Here is a 24,770-nt window from a genome sequence, read left to right as displayed (position 1 = left end):
TTTCCTAAATTTATATATAGTTAGGAAGAGTTATTATAAGTAAAGAGAAGGGTAAACAAAACAATAGTAAATAATAGTAATTTATCAAATGAATTATCTATTTTGTGTAGCTCAATTAGGAAATAATTATGTATTTGCGGGTGACGCGGGTCGGTGAGGGTAAGTCTTGGCGGAGCAATGCGGGTTGAGGGTCGGCTCCCAATTCCCTCTGAGAGAACCGACCCGCATGCGGGTCGGTTTTCAATTCCAGTTTGAGGGACTCGGTGCGGGTGAGGACGAGGTCTAGCCTTAAGGGCCTTTAGTATAGCCTTTTCTAAGGCACTTTCTTTCGTCGAAGGCGGGTCTATACCTACTTAAAATAGGTAAATAGTCGGTTATAGACTCGGAATATATTATATATTGTTATTACCTTAATCTTTAATAGGCTAACGGTCTATTTATAGAAAGGCTTTATAATATAGAGTAAGTATTCGATCTGCCGCTACTCGCTTTTACTTAGCTAGAATTCTAGGCGCTAATATTCTATATAATATCTTTAGTAGCTACCGGAAAGTCGATTAGCGCGCTAGAGTATAAGATATATTGAGTTCTACCGACTTCATATATCCTAGATTGGAGTAAGCCTCGGTTCTTTACTTTATAGATTTAGAAATACCTCCCGTCGCTATAGACTAGTATTAATAAAAACCGTAAAGGCCCGTACCTAGTAGTATAGTAATTAGTATAAAATGAAATTATAAGAATACTTTTATTACTTTACCTTAGCTAGTATATAAATAATTCCCCTTTGTCTCTTTTCTTATTAAAGAATACTCCTGTTTTCTTCTAACTAGACTATTACCGTTTTATCGTTTTTTAGATCAGCCTTTATTAGGCTAAGGAGATCTTTTAGACTCAATTAAATTATATAAGTAAGGTATAGAACCCGTATAATTTCGGTAAAATTAGGAAGCTCTATCCGTTCGATTGAATTATATAGACTATTAACTAAGGTCTTATTATTTAACGTATTATCTATAGTAATTATAATTACTCGATTTATAATATTCTGCTACTAAAGAATCTTAAGGAGAATATCTACAAGATTAGAGCCTATATACTAGCCGTAAACTAGTATAAAACCTAAAAGGATCTTATAATAATCCTAATTAGTATCTATAAAATAACCTATAATTGCTATAAATGCCTATTAGAAGGGCGAAGTCTAGTAATTAAGGGTAAGCTTCTATTAAGAAAGCTAAGCCTCTGTAATAAGATCTTCGAATTCTTTATACCGAAGGACCTCGAATAGAAAGCGTAAGTTCGCTATAAATTTAACTTAAGCTCTTTCGAATCGCTATTAGTTAAAGACCTTATAGGTAACTAGTTAGGCGAGTAGACTAAATATAATAAAAGTATTAGTATGAGATAGATAGAATATAGAATTAGATATATATAATACTATAAGTTCGAGTGATTGCTATATATCCTATTATATAGACCCCTTTTTCGATATAGTTATATATACGCGACTAGATAAATACATAGCGAGTAACCTTAAACTATTTACTAATAAGGATAGGTATAAAATTGCTTTTCTATATCTCCGACAGAGTACTATTAGTTTCCTAGTTTAGAAGTAGGCTTCTTAATTAAAGTGCTTCTAAGCGGTAGAGGTATACCTTATATCAAAGTTCACTTTATGTAGCGGAGGGTATAGTTATATACCTACTGTATAACGCTACTACTTAATAAAGTCGGGTTTGTTTATTAAAGTCTAAAGAACCTAGAACTTCTGATATTTAGGACCGATACGACGGAGGGTTAGAGGAATTGGATTTAGCTCTATTTAGAGGATTAAAGATTCGGGCCCGCTATAAATTGGCTACTAGCTAATTGAATAATCTAGCATAAGGGGCTTATTAATAATACTAATACTATAGACTGAAGAAGGTAGAGGGTTTCCCGCTTAGGAGAACGAAACCTAGGATAAAGGGCTAGCCTTAATATATAGTTTATATTAAGATATACTCGAATAATAATTCTATCAAAATAGAAGAGGGTATAAAAAGGATATCTCTGAAGCCTACCTTTACAATTAGGAGAGTCGCGTCTAGTTACTAGTAGATTCTAAATAATAAGTAGCGCGACTATATATTATAAATAGGTAACGACCTACTTATTATATCTTACTTATTAGTTTATTTAATAGGACTTCTGTAAGACTCCTGTAGGACTCCCGTAGGACTCCTATATAAAGGGGAAGTTAATAGATCTAAGGGTATCTAGAATCCCCTATAACTTTAATTAGAAAATCTTTACTTTTAAACCTACTTTATCCTAAAATTTTATAATAACTATATAGTAGAGAATAGTAATTCTAAGATAAAAATAAATAACTTAGGGGTAATATTTCTTATAGTATAAGAATTAATTATATTTTACTATATATCTATCGAATTTTTATAATTATAATAATATTTAAGAAATATAGTTTAGTACCTTACGTAAATATATATATCTTACTTAACTACTTCTACCAAATATAATATTTATGTCTCTTTTATACCTATAGGCGATAATAGTCTATTATATAACTTTTTATCTCAAAGGAAGATACTTTTTAATATAGACTTAAGTTATTTATATACTTAATTGCAGACTATATTATATAAAAAAACCATATTGGTTGATATTGGAGGTAGGGACGCTTATATACCTATAAATAACAGTATTTTATCTAATTACTTTACAGATTTGTATAGCCGAAAGAGGAAATTCTTAGCAAAATTATGCTAGCGTAGGACTACTAGGGTTATGGGACTAGAATCTTTTTAGTCCTATCTATGTGAGTAGATGGGACCAGGATATAGGACCAAAATTTTTTTAGTCCCATGGGAGTTGTCAAGGCCTAGCTAGTACTATTATAGGGATAGATAGAATATTCCTTACTATCCTTACTAGGGTCGGGAAGCTTTACTTATATTCCTTCTAGGGGAAACTTTCTATCGCTTAGTTCTATAAATAAGATATTATATAATCTTATTATTATCTAGTTTTATAAGCTCTTCTAATAGCTAGTTTTAGGATATATAAGTAGTATTAAGATTATAGTTATTATTCTTATTAATAGCTACTCTAGAAGTCTCTAGTGCCGCTAGATCATTAGTATTATAAGTAAGTATCTTCCTATATCGATTAAACTCTCGGTTTAGGACCTCTTGATAACGATTTATATAATTAATATCGCCCTACCAATCAGTCGAGGAAAAGTACCGGACCTTCTTTAATAGAGAGAAGATTATTACTAGAGCGTAGATATTACTATAAGGCTTATATTCGGTAGTAGTATAGTACTTAAAGAGCTTTTTCTTTACTATTTAGAGTACCTATAATATCCGTTTCTTCTAGATTATACCTTTATTCTTAAGCTTCGCTTTAGCTATATTGAGATAGAAGAAAAGCTTATTATAAATACTACAGATATTATATATAGTAATATCCTTAGTCTTTAATAGTATTGTTATAAAATTAAAAAAGAGCTTTATTAGAAGAAGATATTTAACTTAATACTACTCTTCTTAATCGAGTTTAAAATAAAGATATTAATAATTAGTATAATACTAATTATAGAATAGCTAGAGCTTCTTAGCCTAATTAAGTATTAGAAATATTAAATTCTATCGTATCCGAATATCTTAGATTAGAATTAATATAGGCTCCGGCTAAAGGGCTATAAATACCTCCCGACGTTATAGGCTTATATTAATAAAGACTATTAGTCCTCGGACCTTCTATACTTTTATTAGTTTAGCTATTATAAGGATCTAGGGGTAGAAGATATACCTTTTTTAATATATCTATAATCTTAATACCGCTAGAGATATTATACTTATTCTAGAAAGAGTAAGTTTTTTCGTTAGACTACTCTAACTCAATCTCCTTATTACTTAGTACTATATTAAGCTTCCTAAAAAGCTTATTAAGACTTAGCTAGATTATATACGTAATATAGAAGATATAGAAGATTAAGATATCTAATAAATACTAAGACTAAAGATTCTCTTAGATACTCTATATTAAAATATTATTATTAGTTACGTTATCTATAGTTACTAATAGGATATAATCCGAGATACTATATTCTATTAGGATCTAGATTATAGTTTTACTAAGATTTTTACTAATATAGAAGCTATAGAGAGACTTAAAGCCTAGAAGAATCTTATAATAATCCTAGTTATAATCGATATAGTAACTAGTAATAGCTATAAAGGCCTACTAGAAAGAAGAAGTCTAGTAATCTAAGGCTATCGATAGCTAGTACCCCTCTAGAAGTCTCTATAGAATCCCCTTTTAGTTATTCTAGACTATAATATCGGGATAACGTCGAATAGTTCGTACTAATAGAGTTATAAGTTTAGTAGATAATTACTAAGTAACCTCTAATATATAGTAGAATTAGGGGTATTCGATTACTCGAAAGGGTAGATATATATTTAAAATAAATCTTAGAATAGTATCGAAGAGACGGTTTTAGGTAAATAATATACTAGTAGTACCTAGCTAGATTATAGTACTTAATATTAGCTATTAAATTATAAAGAAAACGAGTAAAGACGACTTATCGCCTTATCGTACCTCGACCTAAAGACTAACTTACCTACTATAGTAATACTAGTTAAATAACCCGATTAATATACTATTCTTTTAATAAGCTAGTCGATTCTTAAGCTACTTTTCTTTAAATATATTTTAGTTTTAAAGTATAGTATTATAGGCGAAGAACTAGTACGTCGGAATCTTAGATAGCTAATTATATAGAGGTATACCTTATATATAACCTTCGGCTTTTTATTTTTATTATTCGTAACCTAGTAGAAGCTATTCTAGATATCCGATTTACTTTTTAATTCCTATCGAATTATATTCTTTATATTAGACTAAGATCTATACTTAGTTATAAGCTACTAACTAATAAATTTATTCTATAAGTCCTCTATATTATTATATATAGAATTAGATAGATATAAAATCTAGTACTTTTAAAGAGGAGGTCTAACGCGGGTAAGGGATAAGGGTATAAAGGTTAAATAAGTTAAATAAGTCGGCGATATCGATAGGACTAGTATTTAGATACCTAAAAAATCAGAGAAGTTATTAGGATAAATCCGATTAGAAGCTAAATCTATATCCGAATTAGTAAATAAGAACTATAATTAAGATATTAAGAAGTTAACAATTATAATATATAATATAATAGGGTACTTAAACGAATAGAGAGGCTTATATCTAAACTAGTAGAGATTTTTAGGGGTAAAGTAAATATATTAGGATATTCTAACTTAGACTTACTTTTAATATAGTTTATCTAGATAATTAGTTATATTATATACTAGTATAGATAATTAGAGGATATCCTATAGATCTTAAGGATATCTTAAGGATATTACGGATATCTTATAGATATTTTATAGATATTTTATAGATATCTATAAGATATCCGTAAGACCTCGAAACTCGTAAAGTCCGTATTTCGAGAACTTCTATCTCGGATTTCTTAAGTTCTAGTAGTCGGAACGAATTAAAAAAATAATTAGTAGATAGTTAGGACTTTTAACTTTTATTTAAGCCTAAAATTAAAAGAATTTATCTAATAATACTAGTTTCAATTTTCTATATTCTATTTCCTATAAAGTTTATTATAGTTAATAGTAGGTAAATATATATTTCTATATATAACTTACTATAAAATCGTTTATCTATAGCTATCTTTATAATATAACGTCGGACTAAGAAAACTATAAGACTACCTATAAATATTATATAAGGAGACGTTCGATATATATCTATTTCCTAAAATTTCAATATACCGACTGTCGATATAAGGGGCTGGTTCTATTAGGACTAAATATACGTTTATTTCAGTAGTAAGGAAATATTAGTAAGCTGTATTAAGATTATATAATAGGCTATAAGGGGGAAAGTAAGCGAGAGTTATACTAGAACAGATATAGATATGAACTTATATCCGCAGTACGGATGTGGATATCAACTCATATCCAATATCTGCAAATTGCGGATATAAGGATCGATCTGATATCCATTGGAGCGAATACGCCGCAGTCTATCCTAAACTATTTATAAAATACCTTTAACGTATACTTTAGTATTTATAAGTTCTTTTCGGTAGGCCTTCGATCGAAAACGCTAATACTATTATAGTCTGTAGTTTAAGATTCGTTAGACTAAATACTTATCCGAGAAGATCCAATTTGAAATATTATTACCCGACTATATACAGTACTATCGTCGAACAAAACGATATCGTTAGCAAGCTAAATATCTTCCGATCGGGATTTTCCTTTTTATCCTATATTTAATAAGGCCGGTTGGCCTTAAAATATTAATAATAGACGAGCGAGAAGGGTGACTAGGTATAGTAGTACTTAGCTCCCTATAGGTCTAAAAGGATACCGGCGGGCTAGAATATAAATTAAATAAAGAGTTCTATTACTAAAGATCTTTAGACGGCCGGTACGAGGTCTTAAATCTAGACTCTAGTATTACTAGAAGCGTTTGATTGTATTATAGATAGTTTTGCGGGTATATCTAAAATCAAGGCTAGCTTCGACTACGTAGTACCGCTCTAGTAACTATAAATAATAGCTAAGCGTTAGGTTAGGATATAGATAGTTCACCTTTTTTTGTACGTCGTAAACCTAGTATATCCTTCGTCAATACTATAGGGAGGTGTAGGAGAGAGAAAAAAATACGGGTGGTTGTTAGGGTGATTTACGAAGTAGGGTAGTGGGTAAAGACTTATTGAACCCTATAGTAGATATAGTAAAAGTAAATACTTAGTACTAATATGAAAAACTCTATTATCTTATTATATATATCTATATATCTATATATAGATACTAGTCATATGTTCTTACCCACTGCCCTACTTCAATCTGACCTAACAACCAACCTATGTTTTTTTTTTCTCTTCCTACACCACCCATACGACTTCGAATCTAATAAAAATAGGACTAAAAAATAGCAAATCGGCGTAGCTTTCTACTAAGCAAAGAGCAGCTATCATATACGCCTATAATAATAGTACTATCTAGGTTTAATTAGCTACCGATTTTAGCTATACGCGTAAGACTATTTTCAATACTATTTATTAAGCGCTATCTAGAAGATAAAAAATTGGAAAATCGTAAGAAAACTAGCCGTCCCTCTGTATTTACTAAATAAGCCTATTATTATATTCTTTTATAGGCCTATCGGTATCCGTTTTAGACCTATAAGTAGCTAAGTACTACTATAGCTTAGTATCTATTACCCTTTACTATATATATATCGAATTTTAGAGAGATTTAAACTTAGAAACGGCGATCGAGACGGAAGATACTAATTAAGCCCTCTCTTATATAAAAGAGGCTTAGATTTAGAAGAAAATAGCGTTAGGAAAGCTTTTAATTATAGATCTTTTCGGATAAGTATTCGGTAGAACGAACCTCTAACTTTAGATTATAATAGTACTTCCGTATAACCTTAGAGGGCCTTCGAAAGGACTTTATAAATACGAAGGCTTATATTAAAGATATTTTATAAATAATTTAGGCTAGAATCTAGCTTAGTAGTCGAATAAAATTAGTTATTATAGAATAAGATAAGGACTTATCTTCGGGGCGAGGTTATACTACAAATTTATATATATAAGCGCTTAAAGAAGGTTTAGTATCAATCTATACCCCCTATATAGTATTTTAGTAAGATAACGTAAAGATTTATATAGCTTTAGTAGTAATACGAGAGTGGTTTAAAGCCTATAGAATATATATTAAGAGCTAGCCTATATATTTACCCGATTTAAACCCGATTGAACCGGTATAGCGCTAGTTAAAAGTAAAGCTTTTTATATTATTTCCGGAGCTTATTAGTATAGGAAGGAGCGAGACTAACTAGCTTTATTTTAAATAATACCTAGTGAAAGTATAGGATATATTAGATTAGTCGAAGATAGATATATTAGTATTAAGTATAGGAAGACGTTTAAAGGCAGTACGGAAGGCGAAGGGGTATTATATAAAATATTAAGCGAGAAATTTATTGTGTGATTATTAAGCTTACTTATATTTTTATTTGAAGTATTAAAACTTATAAATAGTAGTGTAGTGTAGTATGTAGTAGATATATATATTTGGTGACGGAAGCTATAAAACTGGAGTGGGTAAGAATATGTGGTAGGTGATGTATATATATTTGAATAGGTTGGGTGAAAATGCGGGTGGGTAAAGACTTAATAATAGGTATGTAGTATAGTCGGCTTTATCGGGCTTATTATATAGTATATTTAATTATTCTCTAACTAATTTATTATTATTCTAGAGTTTACTATAAGCTTTAACGAACGTATTAAACCTTCTAATAATAGGGGTTTTCTTTAGTTGTTAATGTAGAGACATATAAGGATAATAATCCTTCTTTAGTACTCTTATTATATCTTAGGGTTTAGTATATAAGTAATCTTGGATTAGGTTTCTTTATTAATAGCAATAGGCTGTTTACCCCTATTAATAGTCTTCTATGTCGGAGTTATTCTAATTAGTTCGGAATCGGAGTCTTAGTTTTGTAGTACTAAGACTAGTTATAATAATAGTTTATATAGTCGTACTACTTCGTAAAAAGGGTTTAAATAATACTTATAATTATATCACTACGTCTTTTTAAATAAAGAGTATATTAAACGAAGATTTTAAGTATAGAGAAAGAAAGAAGCGATTGGTAGGGACTAGAAGTAATTTATAGGTCCTACTCCTTGCTTAGTACAAATATTATAAATATCTATCTTCCTCGCTTAGCGTTCTCAAATATCTTAGTTAGGAAATAACCCTAGTCGGTAACAACTGGTAGAACTCTGAATCGTTATATATACTATCTTTTCTTTATTCCATATAGAGTATAACTATAAAGAGATACTATTTAGCGAGTAAGCATAGTATGAAATCGATATCTTCTTTATATTAATTACTAGGCCCTTCTTTAATTATATAATATAACTATAAAAGACTGAAGATATTACTACCTATGATATATATAGGATCTATAATAAGCTATACCGAAAGTATATTCTATAAGAGAAATAGATATTAGAGGTTATTAAAGCTAGTTAGTCTAAACTTAAAAAAGTTTTACTCCTAAGCTAATAATCTTTAAAGGAATATCTTTATAATTGATATAACACTTATATTAGTAAATAAATTTAAATTCTTTCTTTCTAATAATTAAGATTAAAAATAATAAGATATCTATTAACTTACTTTTAAATAAGCGTTTATTCTATATTAAGTATAGGTTAAAATAAGTACTTATAATCTATAAAGCTCTCTAATAATAGCCCGACTAAACTTGAAAGTAGAAGTAATACTTAAATAAAAGAGATATGTAATGTATTTCAAAACCGAGCGCCTATTACCCCTAAGTAGCTACCTTACCTAAATTTATTTATTTCAAGTATCAATTTCTTAATTAAAACCCTATTAAATTCGATATACTAAAATCATCTATCTAGCCGGGTATCTATTAAATCTATATTAGGTTTCTCTATACCTACCATATCTTAGTTTTAGACTTCGGTACGACCTACTCTAACCCGAACCTAACCTAACCCGAACCTAACCTAAAATAGGTTTAAGGTCTATTACTTCGACCTAACAATAGGTTTTAAGTTATAAGGTATAACCCTAAACCGATTAGGTAACCTATTAGGGCCCTAATATAGTATAAACTAGATAAATAGACTTCTAACATATAACTATATAATTAATATATTTTTTACTTATAATATCAAGTATCTTATTTATAACGCTCTTCTATGATAAATTAAGAGTATTTAAATTGATTAAATTAGGATATATTTTTCTAATATTACTTAATATCCTTATCTACCCTACTCTTATACTTCCTCTCTAAAGCCCGTCCCTAAGTTATAGCCTCTAATAACTCTAGCTCTATTACCTCTTTATTTATATCTATTAAATAAGGATACTTCTTTTATAGTCTAATATCTACTTATTCTTCCTTTTTATTATTACTAATTAGGTTAAACTTAATATCCCCTAATGTATTCGGTAAGCGAGTAGGCTATATAAGCTAGTAGGCTACCCCGAAATACTATACTAAAGGCGATTTTATATCTTAATAATAACGTATTGATACTACTTATAGAGAACGTTAGTAACTAGATTACTAGCTATATTCTAAACTTTTTGAGAGATTTAAATTATTATTTATTGATTTTGCCAAAAATAATTATTTTATAAAAAAAAACATATAACTCAATTCGTACTTATTTAGAATTTATAAAACTTTATAAATATATTAGGATCTTTATTTTTAAGACTATAATATTATAAGAATATAATATATTTTGTAGCCGTCGAGATATAAAGTATCTATAGAACGCCTTTAGTATAGTATTTCGGGGTAGCCTACTTGCTTAGTGAATACGTTATATATTTATCGTTCTACTCTTTTACTATTTTAATATTAGCAAGTATAAAGAACTATTTAGACTAATTTACTTTAATATCTTTAATATTCAATCTTATTATATATAGAAATAATATAAGCTCTTTAATTATTTCGGACTTTAGATAACTATATTAATGGTAAGAAATATCCTAAGTAGTATTAAAAAGCTAGTCGATACTAGTACTAATTACTAAGATAGAGATAATATCGCGAGTAAATAATATAATTATAAAAATACGAGATTACTTTTTCTATTAGATTTAAAAAGATTTAATATTAATTAGATCTAATAGTATAAATATATAAATATTATCCTATATAAAGAAGAAATAGATTATAAATATATATTACTATTAAGATATTATATTATCTTATTACGAACTAGCTTTATACATATCTTATTTCTTTTTAGTATTCTATTTAGCCTAGAACTAGATAATACTATTGTTAAAAGTATCGTGGAACCTCTTAATATATCTAATTACTATTAATAAAATAGCTAGTGATAACTATAGACGCCTAATTATATAGAGAAATCTAGTAATCTAATATAATTAAGATTTTTATATTATTGGGTATTATTTAGAGGATAGATTTCTATCATTCTATAATTATATTATATAAACGACGACGTATTATAGTAGTAGTAGGTATCGGAGAGAGAGATAGTATAATGCGGGCTAATTAGAATAGCTTATAAAATATCAGAGATCTAATAAGGTAGAATAGAAGTTAATTAAGAGTAACAAATTATAGAAGATACTGATAGAAATAGACGGGTACGACAATATATGGTAAATCTGATATATGTAAATACTCTAACTAAAATGACAAAATCCGCTCTTTTCCAATCTCGGCGGATATAGCTGATTAAGTAATATATATATTTTTGTATAACGTATTCGGTAAGCGAGTGGGCCATGTAAGCCAGTGGGCCACCCGACCCAACCTACCAATTTTAAATACAAATATGTCAACCAAAACGCCATTAAATTAAATATAGTAAAATCATCTATCTAGCTAGGCATCTATTAATCTTATGTCCTATTTTACCACAACCACTACACTTTAGCGGGGCCCGTGTACGTGGTTGTAAAGCCGGCGAAGGGCTTCTTCGTAGAGGGGAGGGAGGTACTTTAATTGCTTCCACCGGCTCAGTATCCAATTGAGAAGCTTCCTGTACTGTAAGGCCTGCTTCTACCTGTATCTAACTCCGGGATTTGCCTCGCTTTTGCTTTTGCTTCTCGTTGGCGGCGCGTAATTCCTTGATTTCTTGCGCTTATAAAATATGACTTTATAGCTGGAGCTGGAAGCCTTTTATAAGCTGGTTTAATACACGATCTGATGGGCTAGGCGGGCTTCGAGATCCTGTACGAAGTAAAGCTTTGATTGACGAAGCTTATCGACGTAGATCTTTCTCTGTAAACGGAGTTTTTGGCGTAAAATTCCGGCTTGATTCACTCCCCCGGCTTGGAGGGGGGTTAGGGTTCGAAGCCGAATATTAAGCTTAGAGATCACTCTCTCCGGTTTAAAAGGGACTAAACCGGCTGCCCCGAAGCTATTTTTAATAGTCTCCGGTTTAAAAGCTTCAATTCGTGCGAGAGGGTATACTTTGAGGAAGTCAAGTTTGTTAATATGATTGATCCCGTTCTATATCTTAGTTTCAACTATCCGACCGTACGTACGTTTTAACACCGCAAAACAACCAATATCAAGAGGTTGTAAAAGATGAGATAAATATATAGGTATACAGATTGGTATCACCTTATTTTGCTCGCAAACTTCGTCAAATTGAGGTGTTAAATGACTTCCGTAGCTATCAAGTATTAAAAGCCGGTATATCCCCTTCGTACGCGAAGTACTAGGAATAAAGAGCTTCTTAAGCTACCGAAGTCCAATTTTATCAGAGGTCCAACTATTAGGACTAACTTCAAAGCGCCAATCCCCCGGGAGGCCGTCAAACCATGATTTAATAAAGACTTTGCCTTTAAAAATCATACACAGAGGAAGGACCCAGCCAGAAGCATTCGTATATTTAACCACTGTTACCCATTCACGATTTCTAGGTTGTAAAACCGGCCTCCGACCGTAGTATTCACTCCTCGTAATAACCTTCGCAGTTACAGTCAATCCCATAGCAAAACCAGTCTCATCAAAGTTATAAATATCGTCGGGATCGATTCCAAATTGAAGGATTGTCTTTTAAACCAAATCAAACCACTCCCTAATGATTTTAGGGTCTTCGCATTTCGCGCGCTCGTAATTATATTGTTTCGAGAATCGAGAGGAGAGGAGAGGACGCCGTTTCACAAAGTTATATACCCATTTTTCGCCGACCGAAAGAACTGGGGTAGTTCCACGCTTTTGAAGCAGAAGATCTGCTATTTCTCGTACTATAGAGGGCCGAGGGGCTGCTCCACGTAGATCTATAGAGAGTATCCATTTTTCAAGAGATTCCTCCTCAGTTTCAGTCAATTTATGGTTGTTGGCGCGTGTTTCAGGACGAAAGAGATCACCAGTAAGGCGGCGTTGTAAAGTTATACGCGGTATATTAAAACGACGCGCCAATTCGCGAATTGAAGAGATTTCTTTATTTTTAAAAGCCTGGATAGCTAATAAAATCCTACCCTCTTGCTCTGCTGAATTGCTAGAGGATCGGGAGCGAATTGGTGGCATAGTGGGTGGTTGAACTAACTAAGTGCTAATTCATGGACGCGTTTTGGGTTGGGTGGCCCACTGGCTTACATGGCCCACTCGCTTACCGAATACGTTAGTACCGTTATTATAACGGTCTATTAATTTTCCGGTTTATAAAGACCTAGTAATTTCAGTATATATAAATGTATAGTACTCGATATACCCCCCGGTTCTTAAAGACTGTATCTCTTCTAACTACTTTGTAACTGCTTCGTAAATAATTCGTAAGTAATTTTAACTAACCTCGCCTATCTCCCTACTAATCTCGGCTCAAATCGTCGATTTATATAGTTTCCGTAAAATAGCCTCTATTTTTAGAGGTTATATAACGAATTATATAACCTATATCCCTTATTTTAACTAACTCTCTAAAGTATTCCTACTTCTGCTTCGTTAGAGCTTTAGTAAGCCTATCTACTCGTATTGTAGTAGTTAGTACCTAGTCTATATATACTCGACCTACGCTAACTTCTTACTTTATCTAGTATCGATTAATATTAATATACCGGAGGTTTATATATATCGCGGCCCCTTCCTTCGTTAATAAATCGATAGTTTACTAATTATTATATATAATAGATAGTAAGTAATCTAGTTTAAAGCCTAATATATTAAGTACTTATCGCTATTACTATATAGTTTGTCCTACCTCTATTAAAACTAGTAGTTCGGCCTTAATAGTCGATATAGTAATAGTCTTATACTTAGTAGCCTTCTAATCGATTAGGCTACTATATAATTTATAGATATACCCCTCCGAATAACGTATCGTTTATAGATTTAACCGATTTCGCCGCTATCGTTAAGGTTATATCTCGATTTCTAGATTAATCCTCTATATCTAGATTTTTATTTAATATTCTAATACCATATCTAATAGTCTAAAATCATATCTTATAGAGATATTATATAATATAATTAGCTAGTTATATCTATATATTTTAGTCTTAGATTTATAAGGAATTTAGCTACTTTAAAGGTTACTTTTATAGTATCTACTCTAGTAATAGTAGTATACTATATAGATCTAACCTTAGTCTAGAAACTATAAATCTATTATCGTAATACTACCCTATCATGAGGCACTAAAAGGCTTAATAACTACTTAGAACTAGCTTATATCTAGTTCTCGAAGCCCCTATTGCTTCTTTAGATTTTAATCTAGTAAAGCGGCCTCTTTAGCCTATTTAGAGTAATTAACGGTAATAATATCGTCTATATAAAAGAAGATAATAATATCTTCAATTATAAAGATATATAGATCTTCTTCTACTAGGGTAAAGCCTTATTTTACTAGTATCTTTATTAATTCTTACTACTAAAGCCTTAGTAATATACGTAATCTATAAAGGGCTCTATATAGGAGCTAGTACTAATTTAGTACTTTAAAACCTAGTAGATACTTAATATAAACCTTACTTTCTAGTATTAAATTTAGGAATATAGTAACTATATCTCTCTAAATTATATCTAAATTAAAAGCGGTAACTAGTACTCTTACTATTTTAATAGCTAGTATAGTAGCTCTTTTTTTCTTTAGTTAATATCTACTATAGACCTCCTCTTATATAGATTCTTACTTAAACCTCTCGAGTATACTATCTATATTAAATTTATATATAAATACCTACTTTAATAGTAATATCTAGATACTATTTTTATTCGGTAATATAATCTAAGAGAAAGTCTCTTTAGCCTTTAAAGTCTTAATTTTAAATTCCGCCGCTATCTTTAATTATATAGTAAAAGAATAGATTTTTATCTACTTTTAGTTCTCTAGTAGTAGAGCTATCTAGTCTCTATATAGTCTATTTTATATATTAAACTTCTTTATAATGCCTATTATGAAGGTATATAAAAGGTCTAATAGCTTAGTTAATAGCGTCTTATCTAGTAATAGATATATAGTATAGTTTAGATCTACCTTTAGCCTCTATATTTTAGGGCCTAACATAATATTGGATTTATTAATTAATATAGAGATCTCTCTAATAGGCCGATCTTCTAGCTCTAGAGTAGGTATATACTATATCTCTTATCATAATTAACGCTTTATCTCTACTTTATCTTTATTATATTAATCCCCCTCTCCCCCTTTAGCTTCGATCGACTATATAATATTAATTAGATCTAGCGAAGATAATAAGATAGGATATCTCTTATATAGCGTACTCTTAATCGTAGTAACTGATAATATTACTCTTTATAGTAAAGGTCTCTATAGTAATATAGAAAAGCTTTTAGGGATCTATTTATAATCCTTTAACTCTATTATTAAAATAGGTTCTACTACTAAAGTAGGCCCTACTAGCAACTTTAGTATTGAAGGTAAATTAGGTATTTCTTTTAAAGAGGGGACCTTGAGTATTACCTCCCTATTATCTCTTAGAGTTTAAGCTTACTAACGTATTTCACCAGTGAGCTGCGCACACCCACGAGCTGCGCACCCCACCCAGCCTACTAATTTCAAATGTAAATATGTCAACCAAAACTCCATTAAATTAAATACACTAAAATCATAATCTATCTGGATATGTTTCTCTTCTATGCCCTGGCAATCTGCATATTCCATAGGCCCGGGGGGGGCGTATACGTGGCTGTATAGCTAGTTCTCTAGGTATGCCGGCGCTAGGGGGAGGTGCTTCAGTTGCTTCCTGTTGCTGTATATTTAATGCAGAGGCTTCTTGAACTGAAAGGCCTTCTTCAGTAGGAATAGGCCTTCGGGATCGAGTACGCTTTTGCTTATGCTTCTCGTTGGCGGCGCGTAATTCCTTGATTTCTTGCGCTTGTAAAATATAACTTTGTAGCTGGAGCTGGAAGCCTTTTATAAGCTGGTTTAATGTACGATCTGATAGGCTGGGCGGGCTTCGAGATCTTATACGAAGTAAAGCTTTGATTGACGAAGCTTATCGACGTAGATCTTTCTCTGTAAATGGAGTTTTTGGCGTAAAATTCCGGCTTGATTCACTCCCCCGGCTTAGAGGGGGGGTTGGGGTTCGAAGCCGAATATTAAGCTTAGAGATCACTCTCTCCGGTTCAAAAGGGACTAAACCGGCTACCCCGAAGCTATTTTTAATAGTCTCCGGTTTAAAAGCTTCAATTCGTACGAGAGGGTATACTTCGAGGAAGTTAAGTTTGTCAATATAATTAATCCCGTTCCGCATCTTAGTTTCAACCATCCGACCGTACGCACGTTTTAACACCGTAAAACAACCAATATCTAGAGGTTGTAAAAGATGAGACGAATGCGTAGGCATATAGATTGGTATTACCTTATTTTACTCGCAAATTTCGTCAAATTGAGGTATTAAATAACTTCCGTGGCCATTAAGTATCAAAAGCCGGTATATCCCCTTTATACGCGAAGTACTAGGAATAAAGAGCTTCTTAAGCCACCGAAGTCCAATTTTATCAGAGGTCCAACTATTAGGACTGACTTCGAAGCGCTAATCCCCCGGAAGGCCGTCAAGCTATAATTCAATAAAGACTTTACCTTTAAAAATCATATACAGAGGAAGGGCCTATCTAGAAGTATTCGTACATTCAATTATAGTTACCTATTCACGATTTCTAGGTTGTAAAACCGGCCTCCGACCGTAGTATTCACTCCTCGTAATAACCTTCGCAGTTGCAGTCAATCCTATTACAAAACCGGTCTTATCAAAGTTATAGATATCGTCAGGGTCGATTCCAAATTGAAGGATTGTCTTTTGAACTAAATCAAACCACTCCCTAATGATTTTAGGGTCTTCGCATTTCGCACGCTCGTAGTTATAACGTTTCGAGAATCGAGAGGAAAGAAGAGGACGTCGTTTTACGAATTTCGTAACCCAATTTTGGCCGACCGAAAGAACCGGGGTAGTTCCACGCTTTTGAAGCAGAAGATCCGCCATTTCTCGTACCATAGAGGGCCGGGGGGCTGCTCCACGTAGATCCATAGAGAGAATCCATTTTTCAAGAGATTCCTCCTCAGTTTCAGACAATTTATGGTTGTTGGCGCGTGTTTCAGCGCGAAAGGTAGTCCCACGAAGGCGCGTTCGAAGGGTTGATTCGGGTACGTCAAAACGGCGCGCTGCTTCGCGAAGAGCGCTGATTTCTTGCCTCTTAATAGCCTGTATAGCTAATAAGATTCTACCCTCTCTCTCCATTGAATTTTGAGAAGATTGAGTACGAATTGGTGGCATAGTGGGTGGTTGAAGAAGAAGGGGGTAAATTAGTTGACGCGTTTTAGGTGGGGTGCGCAGCTCGTTAGTGTGCGCAGCTCGTTGGTGTGCGCAGCTCACTGGTGAAATACGTTACTAAGTCTAAAAGAGTAGCGATAGATTAATTATCTTCTTTAGATTATATATCTTTCTTTAAATTTACTACTCTTCTTTCTAGAGCTAAGGATATTAGTATTTATATAATCTTTACTATCTATAATAAATAAGCTCTTTAGCTACCTTAAAATAGAAGAAGGTTATAAAGAAGTAGCTTATATTTACTTCTCTTAAGATAGTAGATTAGTACTATTCTCTTACTTTAATAACAGCTTAACTTTTTTAAAGGAAAGGATTAGGATAATCTAGTTAATAATTAGTATATTATCTATTAAGTATATCTTAAAGAATATTTTTAGTCCTATAAGAAACTTTATTTAGATATATAATTATTATATAGAGCTTAATTATCTATAATTACGATTTTCGTGCTTAAAATATAATATAGGACAGAAGATTCTTAGCCCTTAATATTAGGTAAATATAATAAGCCTAAGAAATACCTTAATAGTAGTAAGTTGTATCTTTTTATTATCTATCTTATATTAACTTATATTTAAGGTATTAACCGGGTCGTCGAACTACGGCTACCGCCTTCGCGGTATCCGGGTTCCCGGGTCTAATTGCATTTTTTCCTAACTACCTATTTTTAAAAATTCACTACATCCTCAATTCTTTATATTATATCTCCGGATTTAGAAGATCGTATTACTAATACCTTAATAGCTTTCTATACTAAAAAGAAGCTAAATATTAAGGTTATCGCTAAAGAGTTCGGTATTAGCTATAGTATATTAAGAGGACGGCTTAAAGGTCGTAAGTCTCGAAACGACTATATACCTTACCTAATAAAGTATGAGAAACCGAGTAAGAAAAGGTATTAATTCTATAGATCGATATCTTAGATTAGGCTTATTCTCTACTATCTACTACCTAAATTTAATATACTACGCTATAAATTATCCGGTATTATAACCCCTCTCGGATACTCCGTAAAAATTAAGCTTATGACTTTATCGCTCGTCTACTACTATACTTTAAATATCTTACCTAAAAACTAATAGAGAAAGTATAGTTTTAGGCTATAGAACCTAGTTATATTATTACTTAGTATAATCGTCTATAAATTACGTTTAAAGGCTATAATATTAGCCCGAGAAATCTATATAATTTTAACGAAACCGGGTTTCGAATTAGCGAAAGGAAGGCTTAAAGGTTATTTTAGCCTAACGTAATTTATATAATAGTACCGATAGCTAAGCCGAATCGCTTACCTGTATTAAACAAATCTTAGCTATAGGTTAAGTTATACCGCTATAGCTTTTAGTAAAAGGATAACTCTATATAGAAAGTTAGTTTCTTAATACTAATTTACTAAATAATTATATAATTTATCTAACTCTAAATAGCTAGACTAATAAAATTATTAGTTTTATATAGCTCTAGATATTCGATAAATTTATATTATTATATATTAAAAATAGGGAATATTATTTTCTTTTAATAGATAATTATAGTTTATATTTAACCTATAATTTTATTAAATTTTATTAGATAAAATATATTATTCCTTAGTACTTATTCTATATATAATATATAATTACTAACCTCTCGATGATATATATTTCTTAGTCTTTAAGTATTACTATAGATAATATAATAATAAGAGTATTCTTTAGGATAGTAATATATAATATAAAGCTAATTTCTTTATAGGTATTTATAATATATATATACGATTATTAACTGAGTAGATAATTTGATATAAGTTCCGAGAAATGAGAATTTAGCCTATTAATTTAAATAAAAGTCTTAAAGAATTAAAGTTAGTAGATAATAATCTCCCCGAAATATTAGGGTTTATAGTTTATAATATTATATCTAGAATAATACTACCTCTACTATTAAATTTACTATCTATAACTATTTAAAAACTCTAAAAGCGAGTAGTAAAGTTATAAAGTATATATAAAACGATACTATAATTTCTTTAAAGGTATAGGATAGTCTTTCTTATATTTAGGAGGTAGACTTACTTTTACTAAGGTTAGTACTTAATTCGCGGAGGATAATATTCGTATTTTATAACGGAAAAAGTAATTTAATACTACTAAAATAAAGCGTAGGCTACTTAAACTAAGCCCTTGTTTAGTAAAGAACTATAAAAAAATACATCTCCGACTATACCGACCGAGAAAGACTATAGATTTTAATAGATCTTAGAAAGCTTAGCGGGAAGTAGCTATTTTGAAAGCGATTAACGATAGCGATATTAAAAACCCGGGTGATATTGAGGATAATAATAGTATAGAAATAGCCCGGGAATAGATAGATAATCTTTATTGTATTAATTTAGAAGGTTATACTATTTAAATTCAATAAATTAGTTAGTGTTGGGGGACAAAAATGCAATTAGACCCGGGATTCAATTAGATCCGGGAACCCGGACACCGTAAAGGCGATAGCCGCAGTTCGACGACCCGGTTATATATATATCTACTATATGCTATACTGTACTACTCTTTATAGGTTTTATTAATTTAAATCAAAATATAAGTAAGCTTAATACCTATATAATAAATTTCTCGCTTAATATCTTATATAATATCACTTTACCTTCTATACTACCTTGAAACGTATTACTACCCCTAAATAGCTACCCTACCTAAATTTATCAATTTTCAATATCAATTCCTTAACTAAAACTCTATTAAATTAAATTTACTAAAATTATCTACCTACTTAGGAATCTATTAAATCTATACCTAGTTTCTCTATACCTACTATACTTTAGTATAGCCTATATATATAGTTTTAAAGCCCGTACTTTATATATACCGGTATCGGGAGGAGGTACTTTATCTACTTTTACTAGCTTAGTAACTAACTGAAAAGCTTATTAAATTAATAGGTCTTTTTCGGTAGATATCTACCTTTTAAGATCTTACATATTTTTACTTCTACTTCTTATTAGCGGCGCGTAATTCCTTATTTTCCTCGGTAAGTAAGATAGTATCTTATATTATAACATAGAAGCCTTCTATAAGCTACTTTAATATATAATCTAATAAGCTAGACGGGCTTTAAGATCTTATACGAAATAAGCTTTAATCAATAGAGGCTATCGATATAGGTCTTTCTCTATAAAAGTGGTTTTAGGATAAAATTCCGGCTTAAATTACTCGGTATTTAAAGTTAAATATTAAGCTTTATAAACTTAGTCGGGTATAAATAGTATTAAACTAGTTACTCCGAGGCTAGTATAAAAATTAATATTATATTATTTACTTATAAATTTCGTTAAATTTCGATATTAAATAACTATTATAACTATTAAGTATTAGAAGCTAATACCCTTTAATATATAATAAAGTAGTTAATATAAAGGGCTTTTTAAGCTATTACAGGCTAATTTTATTAGAAGTCTAACTATTTGGGCTAACTTTAAAACACTAATTATCTAGAAAGCCATTAAACTATAATTTAATAAAGACTTGACCTTTAAAAATTATATATAGAAGGGCCTAATTAGAAGTATCTATATACTTAGTAGTTATCTACTCTCAATTTCTAGATTATAAGAGTAAATGCCGACTATAGTATTTACTCCTTATAATAACCTTCGTGGTTATAGTTAATCCTATTATATAACTAGTTTTATTATAGTTATCAATATTATTAAGATCGATTCTAAATTAAATAATAATTTTTTTTAACTAAATCGAATTACTTTCTAATAATTTCGGGTCTTTATATTTCGCGCGCTGATACGCGTGATATTGAAAGTATTTATAGTAAGAATGATAGAGCTGATATCTCTATTTTTAAAAGCCTAGATAGCTAATAAGACCCTACCCTCTTACTCTATTAAATCTTTAGAGCTTTAAGGGTATATTAGTAGTATAGTAGGTAGTTAAGGAGAGAAGCAGGGTTTAAATTAATTAACGCGTTTTGTAAGGGAGTAGCTATTTAGGGGTTACTAGTAGCCGCTCGGTAGTATAGTACGTTATATAAAGAGATATAAGCTAACTAAAAGAAGAGATATATAACTGATACTTATTATTTTAACCCTATAAATAATAATAATAATAATAATGATGATGATATAGAGGATTAGACTTCGGCACAACCCACTCCAACCCGGACCCAACTAGATTGCGACATCGCCCGTCCACAGTAGGCGGTGGGCTATTTGGATTTTCGCGTGCCCGTCTATAATGCCTAAGGCCCACGGGCATACCCACTATACCCACAATTGCATAAAGTCACCTAAAATAGACGTATAACTCGCTGACTTTATATAATAAATAACTGTTATTTATACCTATTTTACTAACTCTATATAAAATCGCGGTTTTAATCTATAATATCTATAAATTTTACTACAATATCTAAGTATATAAGAAACTAATATATATATAATACAACTTAGAATAAATTTTAATTGAAATATACAATATTATATAGTATTTTTATTAAATTATTAAATTATACTATAACAGTTTAAAGATATATATTTAAGTTAGTAATATATACCTACTATTTTCTATAAGTAAAATACTACTTATAGATTCTACTTTATCACTTACTCTAGCATATTTCTTATAGGTAGATCGAAAGTAAATTAGTATAATTCTTATTTTATAAGCTTATATTACTAAATTCTATTAATTAAATCACTAAAAGATTTATATTATTATTCTAAGAGTTTTAAATCCTTCGATTATAACTTAAAATAGGTATTTAGGTATATATCTATAGGTATATCTATAGATATATCTATAGATAAAGATACTTATAGCTAATTGGCTTATAGTAGATAATAGGTCTATACTTAATTTACGATCTATTAGATCTATATAAAGTACCCTTTACTAGTAACCCCTATTTTATATAGTCGTAAGTTACCTATTATAAGTAGAAAGCTACGCCGATTTACTATTTTTTAGTCCTATTTTTATTAGATTCGAAGTAGTATAGGTAGTATAGGAAGAGAAAAAAAATATAGGTTAGTTATTAGGTCAGATTGAAGTAGGGTAGTAGGTAAGAACATATAACTAGTATCTGTATCTACATTGAACTATATAGTACAACACTACCTATTACTTAATTTACTTTTAATAAAGATAGGGTTTAAGCCCTACTATCCTTAGTTAAAATATACTTAATATTTAGTATAATAACCCTTAGCCTTTTATATAGCCTTATATCTCCGCTCTATATTCAGAATCAGCCTATCAATTTTCGCCTATAGTATTTCCTGCTACGTATATATAATATAGCGCTTAAAATAAGCCTAATCCTTCTTCGAACGACCTATATATATTAGCTGAGGATATAATTCGAATAACCTTATTTTTAACTATCTCTATACTAATTTAATCGGGTTTAAATTAGGTAAGTATATAGGGTAATCTTTAATATATATACTATACTTTTCAAACTAGTTTTAGGTATTTTTAGTGATATAAATCTTTATATTATCCTATTAGAAGATATAACCCGGTCGATAATTCTTAATTAACCCTTTTTTAAGCGTATTAATATATAATATTACAGTATACCCTTTTTTTTTAGAGACTTAAGGTCTATTTTAACCTCCTAGTCTATTATAATAAATAATAAATAACTACGAAGCTAGATTATACTATAAAATATCTACTCGGCCCAACTCCCAGGTGGGAGTTGGGCCGCACGGGCTCGATGCAAAAACTGGCTCGATGCAAATTTTCGCCCACCCACCATTTTTAACACCATTATACTACCCCTAAACATGCCTTTTTCATCTCAAAACCTGGAAGATCGAATTGATAGTGCTTTAAAAGCCTACCATGCAAGCGAGAAGCCTGTGATTTCAGTGCTGGCGCGTGAATTTGATATTCCGTACTATACCCTAAGGGGTAGAATCAACGGTCGCAAATCTCTTACCGGTCGTCCTGGGACCAACAAAGCCCTAGGTATAGAGCAAGAAGGTGCATTGATTCATTGGATCGATACCCTAAATACTGCAAATGCTCCGCCAACTGCAGATATGATCCAGAAGTGTGCATTGCAAATTCTTCATCGCCAAGATCTAGATCTAGATCTTGGTAAAAATTGGGCATACCGTTTTATTAAACGCCTACCTAATAAATACGCCTATATTAAGCAAAAACCAATGGAAAAGGACCGCCTACAAGCAGTTACACCTGGCCATCTTACTACTTGGTATACTCGCTTAGGTAGTACTATTCAGCGGTTGCAAATCGGTTCGAAGAATATCTACAACTTTGACGAAAGCGGCTTTAAAATTGGCGAAGGAAAAGCTCGAAAAGTTGTTTCGACTAAAGCTGGTCAATCTGCTAGTATTGGAACTGGCGGGCCTAGTGAAACTCTTACTTCAATTGAATGTATTGCTGCCGATGGCTGGGTAATGCCACCTTGGTTTTTAGTAAATGGTGAATTTCATATGGAGAATTGGTATAGGACTACCAATCTCCCTAACGATTATTGGATTACCCCTACACCTAATGGTTGGACCGACGATATAATAGCCTTTCAATGGCTTCAATCATTTGAAGAAATCACTAAAAATCGCTGTACAAAGACGGGTTTTCGGCTTCTTCTTATGGATAATCACGGCTCTTATCTTACCTTTGAATTCGTCAAATTCTGTGAGGATCATCAGATTATACCTTACTGTTTCATCCCACATACAACGCATATATGCCAGCCGCTTAACGATGTGCCGTTTCAAGTACTAAAACATTATTTTCGTAAGAATAATAATGTTATAGTACAGTGGGGTGGCTCAGTAAAGCAAAAATCTGACTTTTTTTCTAGCATTGATAAGGTTCGAAATCAAGCCTTTAAAAGCCGTACAATACGTTCTGGCTTTACGAAATGCGGGATTTCTCCTTTAAATGCAGATATTGCTTTAGAGAAGCTAGGATGGAATGATCCTGATATTCCAGAGCCAGTACTAGAGGTATGGGATAGTGATACCCCCCTCCAGAGTCAAGCTCTATACCAAATTCGCCGGTAATAGATCTTAAAACCTTCAGAAAATACGCTGAAAAAATACGAAAAAAAACCGACGAAATTGGAGATCAGATTGATGCTATTTCTCCAAAGCTACGCCGTCAACTAGCTCCATTTCTAGCTGGTGCGCTTACTTTGGTAGAGGCCGGCGCTCAATATGCACATGACAATGTTGATATTTTGGATCTAAAACGACGGAGGGAGGCCAATAAAAGCAAACGGAGGGTGAATATGGGTGGTCCTCTTACTTCATTAGATGCAAATAGGCATATTAAAGTGAGAGAT

The 24,770-nt window shown here is 31.3% G+C and overlaps 2 protein-coding genes across 2 annotated transcripts; both read left to right on the top strand.

The window, feature by feature from the left end:
- Positions 1 to 18,193: 18,193 nt before the first annotated feature.
- Positions 18,194 to 18,526, top strand: N7487_007334 (uncharacterized protein; the record flags this gene model as incomplete). The annotated part of the gene is made up of 2 exons (XM_056875064.1): positions 18,194 to 18,318; positions 18,376 to 18,526. Coding segments are annotated over 2 exons (276 nt in total), but the record flags the coding sequence as incomplete, so codon positions are not given.
- Positions 18,527 to 23,238: 4,712 nt separating this feature from the next.
- Positions 23,239 to 24,367, top strand: N7487_007333 (uncharacterized protein; the record flags this gene model as incomplete). The annotated part of the gene is made up of 2 exons (XM_056875063.1): positions 23,239 to 24,220; positions 24,288 to 24,367. The coding sequence occupies 2 exons, from the start codon at positions 23,239 to 23,241 to the stop codon at positions 24,365 to 24,367; spliced, it is 1,062 nt and encodes a 353-aa protein (XP_056727251.1).
- Positions 24,368 to 24,770: the final 403 nt, after the last annotated feature.

This window comes from Penicillium crustosum (assembly GCF_028827405.1).
Source record: "Penicillium crustosum strain IBT 35664 chromosome Unknown utg000003l_segment0_segment0, whole genome shotgun sequence".
In the NCBI taxonomy this organism is placed as follows: domain Eukaryota; kingdom Fungi; phylum Ascomycota; class Eurotiomycetes; order Eurotiales; family Aspergillaceae; genus Penicillium; species Penicillium crustosum.
Note: the sequence above shows the minus strand (reverse complement) of the source record. Positions and strands in the feature narration are given on the sequence as shown.